We start from the raw sequence: 6,260 nt of genomic DNA on the forward strand, positions 1-6,260 counted from the left end.
TGTCACCATCATAGTCGACATGTCGTTACAAGCATCAATATACAGTCACACTATTTTCACCATTACCATTAGTGTCACCATCATAGTCGACATGTCGTTACAAAGTACAAGCATCAATATACAGTCACACTATTTTCACCATTACCATTAGTGTCACCATCATAGTCGACATGTCGTTACAAGCATCAACATAGTCACACTAGTTTCACCATTACCATTAGTGTCACCATCATAGTCGACATGTCGTTACAAGCATCAATATACAGTCACACTATTTTCACCATTACCATTAGTGTCACCATCATAGTCGACATGTCTTTACAAAGTACAAGCATCAATATACAGTCACACTATTTTCACCATTACCATTAGTGTCACCATCATAGTCGACATGTCGTTACAAAGTACAGCATCAATAGACAGTCACACTATTTTCAACATTACCATTAGTGTCACCATCATAGTTGACATGTCGTTACAAAGTACAAGCATCAGTATACAGTCACACTATTTTCACCATTACCATCAGTGTCACCATCATAGTCGACATGTCGTTACAAAGTACAGCATCAATATACAGTCACACTATTTTCACCATTACCATCAGTGTCACCATCGTAGTCGACATGTCGTTACAAAGTACAGCATCAATATACAGTCACACTATTTTCACCATTACCATCAGTGTCACCATCATAGTCGATATGTCGTTACAAAGTACAGCAATGACAAATAAGCAGCTGAAATGATTTTATTTTCGTAATCACGGATTACGTGAATTCATAATTCATCTAGTTGTTTGTGTAATGTGTTGTAGTGTACAGAATAATCCCCAGTATCAAATGGGAGTAATCGAAACTGACTGATGATTCAGATGAGAAACCCGACACCTGTCTCTCGTCTTCACGACGCCTGGTACGTGTTAGGTTAATAGTATAGCTGTGAATTGACTCGCCGTCGCATCAATCGTTTAGTATTACCCACAAACAAAACACCAGTATGCTGTATCAATCGTTTAGTATGGGTAACAAAAACAAAACACCAGTATACTGTATCAATCGTTTAGTATGGGTAACACAAACAAAACACCAGTATGCTGTATCAATCGTTTAGTATGGGTAACACAAACAAAACACCAGTAGACTTGTGACTGTGTTGTTTGTTCTCATGACTGTGTGTGTGTGTGTGCGAGCGCGCGCGTGTGTATATATGTGTGTGTGTGTGTGTCGTATGTATGCGTGTAGTATGTGTAGTGCGTGCAGTGTGCGTGCGTGCGTGTGTATATGTATCTGTGTGTATTTGTCTGTGTCATATGTATGTGTATAGTGTATGTATCTATGTGTATTTGTGTGTCGTGTGTATGTGTATAGTGTATGTATCTGTGTGTATTTGTGTGTGTCGTATGTATGTGTATAGTGTATGTAGTGTGTGTATTTGTGTGTGTCGTACGTATGTGTATAATGTATGTAGTGTGTATATTTGTGTGTGTCGTATGTATGTGTATAGTGTATGTATCTGTGTGTATTTGTGTGTGTCGTATGTATGTGTATAGTGTATGTATTGTGTGTATTTGTGTGTGTCGTATGTATGTGTATAGTGTATGTATATGTGTGTATTTGTGTGTGTCGTATGTATGTGTATAGTGTATACATCTGTGTGTATTTGTGTGTCGTATGTATGTGTATAGTGTATGTATATGTGTGTACTTGTGTGTGTCGTATGTATGTGTATAGTGTATGTATCTGTGTGTATTTGAGAGTGTCGTATGTATGTGTATAGTGTATGTAGTGTGTGTATTTGTGTGTGTCGTATGCATGTGTATAGTGTATGTAGTTTGCGTATTTGTGTGTGTCGTATGTATGTGTATAGTGTATGTATCTGTATATATTTGTGTGTGTCGTATGTATGTGTATAGTGTATGTATCTGTGTGTATTTGTGTGTGTCCTATGTATGTCTATAGTGTATGTGTATAGTGTATGTAGTATGTGTATTTATGTGTGTCGTATATATGTGTATAGAGTATGTATCTGTGTGTATTTGTGTGTGTCGTGTGTATGTGTATTATGTATGTATCTGTGTGTATTTGTGTGTGTCGTATGTATGTATATAGTGTATGTAGTGTGTGTATTTGTGTGTGTCGTATGTATGTGTATAGTGTATGTAGTGTGTGTATTTGTGTGTGTCGTATGTATGTGTATAGTGTATGTAGTGTGTGTATTTGTGTGTGTCGTATGTATGTGTATAGTGTATGTATCTGTGTATTTGTGTGTGTCGTATGTATGTGTATAGTGTATGTATATGTGTGTATTTGTGTGTGTCGTATGTTTGTGTATAATGTATACATCTGTGTGTATTTGTGTGTCGTATGTATGTGTATGTGTATGTATATGTGTGTATTTGTGTGTGTCGTATGTATGTGTCTATTGTATGTATCTGTGTGTATTTGAGAGTGTCGTATGTATGTGTATAGTGTATGTAGTGTGTGTATTTGTGTGTGTCGTATGCATGTGTATAGTGTATGTAGTGTGCGTATTTGTGTGTGTCGTATGTATGTGTATAGTGTATGTATCTGTATGTATTTGTGTGTGTCGTATGTATGTGTATAGTGTATGTATCTGTGTGTATTTGTGTGTGTCCTATGTATGTCTATAGTGTATGTATCTGTGTGTATTTGTGTGTGTCGTATGTATGTGTATAGTGTATGTAGTATGTGTATTTATGTGTGTCGTATATATGTGTATAGTGTATGTATTTGTGTGTATTTGTGTGTGCCCTATGTATGTGTATAGTGTATGTAGAGTGTGTATTTGTGTGTGTAGTATGTATGTGTATAGTGTATGTAGTGTGTGTATTTGTGTGTGTCGTATATATGTGTATAGTGTATGTAGTGTGTGTATTTGTGTGTGTCGTATGTATGTGTATAGTGTATGTAGTGTGCGTATTTGTGTGTGTCGTATGTATGTGTATAGAGATGTAACTGTGTATTTGTGTGTGTCGTATGTATGTGTATAGTGTATGTAGTGTGTGTATTTGTGTGTGTCGTATGTATGTGTATAGTGTATGTAGTGTGTATTTGTGTGTGTCGTTTGTATGTGTATAGTGTATGTACTGTGTGTATTTGTGAGTGTCGTATGTATGTGTATAGTGTATGTATCTGTGTGTATTTGTGTGTGCCGTATGTATGTGTATAGTGTATGTAGTGTGTATTTGTGTGTGTGGTATGTATGTGTATAGTGTATGTAGTGTGTATTTGTGTGTGTCGTATGTATGTGTATAGTGTATGTAGTGTGTGTATTTGTGTATTTCGTATGTGTGCAGTGCGTGTGTGTGTAATGTGTGTGTATGTGTGTGTGCATGCGCTCGCGCCTCTCTCTCTCTCGCTCTGTGTGTGTGTGTGTGTGTGTGTATGTGTGTGTGTGTGTGTGTTTGTGTGTGTGTGTGTTTGTTTGCGAAGTGTGTATGTGTGTGTGTTTTAGTATTTTAATAGTTGCTGGTGGGGTTTTTTGTTGTTGTTTTGGGGTTATTGTTGATTTTCTTTTCTTTTCTTTAAATATATTTATTTATAATATATGTGTGTGGTTTCGTTATCAACGTATATCGTGAACAGTGTAGTGATCAAAGAAATTGATATGTTCGTTATTTGCGTACATTGTCCAATATGAGCGGAGTTTGAACACAATGAAGGAGTGAAAGCGGTACGCCATCCTAACACACTGTACTGGTGTTGATGATGTTTAAAATGTAATAAGAAAATGTCGGTTGTAAGAGTAATACCACACTATGTTGGTGTTGGTGTTGTTTCAATGATAATAATGATATGTGTTGGTGCTGCTATTTGTACCTGTTACTCGAGTTCTTAACTCTGTTGCTCTTCTCGGGTCCCTGGCTGTAAATCTAAATCAGCCTGTGACTCTTCCGTTAGCCGTATCTAAAGTCGCTCTTTCCATTAGCCGTATCTAAAGTCGCTCTTTCCGTTAGCCGTATCTAAAGTCGCTCTTTCCATTAGCCGTATCTAAAGTCGCTCTTTTCGTTAGCCGTATCTAAAGTCGCTCTTTCCGTTAGCCGTATCTAAAGTCGCTCTTTCCGTTAGCCGTATCTAAAGTCGCTCTTTCCATTAGCCGTATCTAAAGTCGCTCTTTCCGTTAGCCGTATCTAAAGTCGCTCTTTCCGTTAGCCGTATCTAAAGTCGCTCTTTTCATTAGCCGTATCTAAAGTCGCTCTTTCCATTAGCCGTATCTAAAGTCGCTCTTTTCATTAGCCAAATCAAAAGTCGCTCTTTTCACTTCGTATTAATGGTGCTTTTATTTAAAATCTCACAGACTAGTAATACGATCTACGAACAAAACGTGTTCTTTCCGATAGATCAAACACAAACATGTCTAATGAAACTTAAACACAAAATGTCAGTTTACGAATAACGATCAATATTTTTTCTGTTCCTCAAGAAATGCAGAAAATGACTGGCTTTCTTTGGAAACATTAACAAGCCCACTTAAAAAGGATTATTTCTTTTTTTTTAAATGTTCGTTTCCGTGGTAACATGAAGGCAAATTAGCAATATGTAAAGCAATCTGCAGCTGGGCTGTATAATGTTGTTGTAAATAATGGCATTGTTTTGTTTGCAGTTATAGGGTGTATACTACCAAATCAAATCCCATAGACGACAATAGTAACATGTGTGGCTAAAACTCCTACCTGCAGCGTATCAATCGACATAAACGCCACGGATATAAATACTACCACCCCTCACACTTAAAGTTAATCAGAAAAAATTGGGGGTCAAGCTACTCGTTTCTGAGATAACGGGTAGCGTCTATGACTACCCTAGTTCTGCACAAAATTCGAGTACTTTTATTACAGGTACCCCATACATGTTTCAAGCACAAGGCTACTTGACACATTGGTACTAGATGAAATAAAATTGCATTTTTTTTTTATCCAGATGAAACTATTATTTTTTACAACCAACACACTCACATTTATAACCAATCACAGGACTTGTGGTGTTCACTTCTCTATCAAAAGGGGTGCACCTCGAACTTTGACCCAGCCGGAAGTTATTTGACTACCTATAGACTAGCGTGTAGAATGACGTCTAAGAGTATAACACGGCAGTTTTAATCTGCAGGTTGTCGTGTCCATGTGTTGAAAATTTATTGTACACTACATGTTTCCATTACGACCAATGTTATATATATAGTTTAATATCTAGGTTGTCGTGTCCATGCGTTGAACATTTATTGTACACTACATGTTTCCATTACGACCAATGTTATATATATAGTTTAATATCTAGGTTGTCGTGTCCATGCGTTGAACATTTATTGTACACTACATGTTTCCATTACGACCAATGTTATATATATAGTTTAATATCTAGGTTGTCGTGTCCATGTGTTGAACATTTATTGTACACTACATGTTTCCATTACGACCAATGTTATATATATAGTTTAATATCTAGGTTGTCGTGTCCATGTGTTGAACATTTATTGTACACTACATGTTTCCATTACGACCAATGTTATATATATAGTTTAATATCTAGGTTGTCGTGTCCATGCGTTGAACATTTATTGTACACTACGTGTTTCCATTACGACCAATGTTATATATATAGTTTAATATCTAGGTTGTCGTGTCCATGTGTTGAACATTTATTGTACACTACGTGTTTCCATTACGACCAATGTTATATATATAGGTTAATATCTAGGTTGTCGTGTCCATGTGTTGAACATTTATTGTACACTACATGTTTCCATTACGACCAATGTTATATATATAGTTTAATATCTAGGTTGTCGTGTCCATGTGTTGAACATTTATTGTAACCTACATGTTTCCATTACGACCAATGTTATATATATAGTTTAATATCTAGGTTGTCGTGTCCATGCGTTGAACATTTATTGTACACTACATGTTTCCATTACGACCAATGTTATATATATAGTTTAATATCTAGGTTGTCGTGTCCATGTGTTGAACATTTATTGTACACTACACATGTTTCCATTACGACCAATGTTATATATATAGTTTAATATCTAGGTTGTCGTGTCCATGCGTTGAACATTTATTGTACACTACATGTTTCCATTACGACCAATGTTATATATATAGTTTAATATCTAGGTTGTCGTGTCCATGCGTTGAACATTTATTGTACACTACATGTTTCCATTACGACCAATGTTATATATATAGTTTAAAATCTAGGTTGTCGTGTCCATGCGTTGAACATTTATTGTACACT

The 6,260-nt window shown here is 36.1% G+C and overlaps 1 protein-coding gene across 1 annotated transcript in view; it reads right to left on the reverse strand.

The window, feature by feature from the left end:
• Positions 1–628, reverse strand: part of LOC121371986 (1-aminocyclopropane-1-carboxylate synthase-like protein 1) — a 21,864-nt gene extending 21,236 nt beyond the window's left edge. Inside the window, exon 1 of the mRNA XM_041498219.1 lies at positions 602–628. Within this exon, the coding sequence (XP_041354153.1) occupies positions 602–628 (27 nt within the window). The remainder of the gene's footprint in view (positions 1–601) is intronic.
• Between the last annotated feature and the right edge of the window lie 5,632 nt (positions 629–6,260).

The sequence above is a fragment of the Gigantopelta aegis genome, chromosome 4, assembly GCF_016097555.1.
Source record: "Gigantopelta aegis isolate Gae_Host chromosome 4, Gae_host_genome, whole genome shotgun sequence".
NCBI lineage: Eukaryota > Metazoa > Mollusca > Gastropoda > Neomphalida > Peltospiridae > Gigantopelta > Gigantopelta aegis.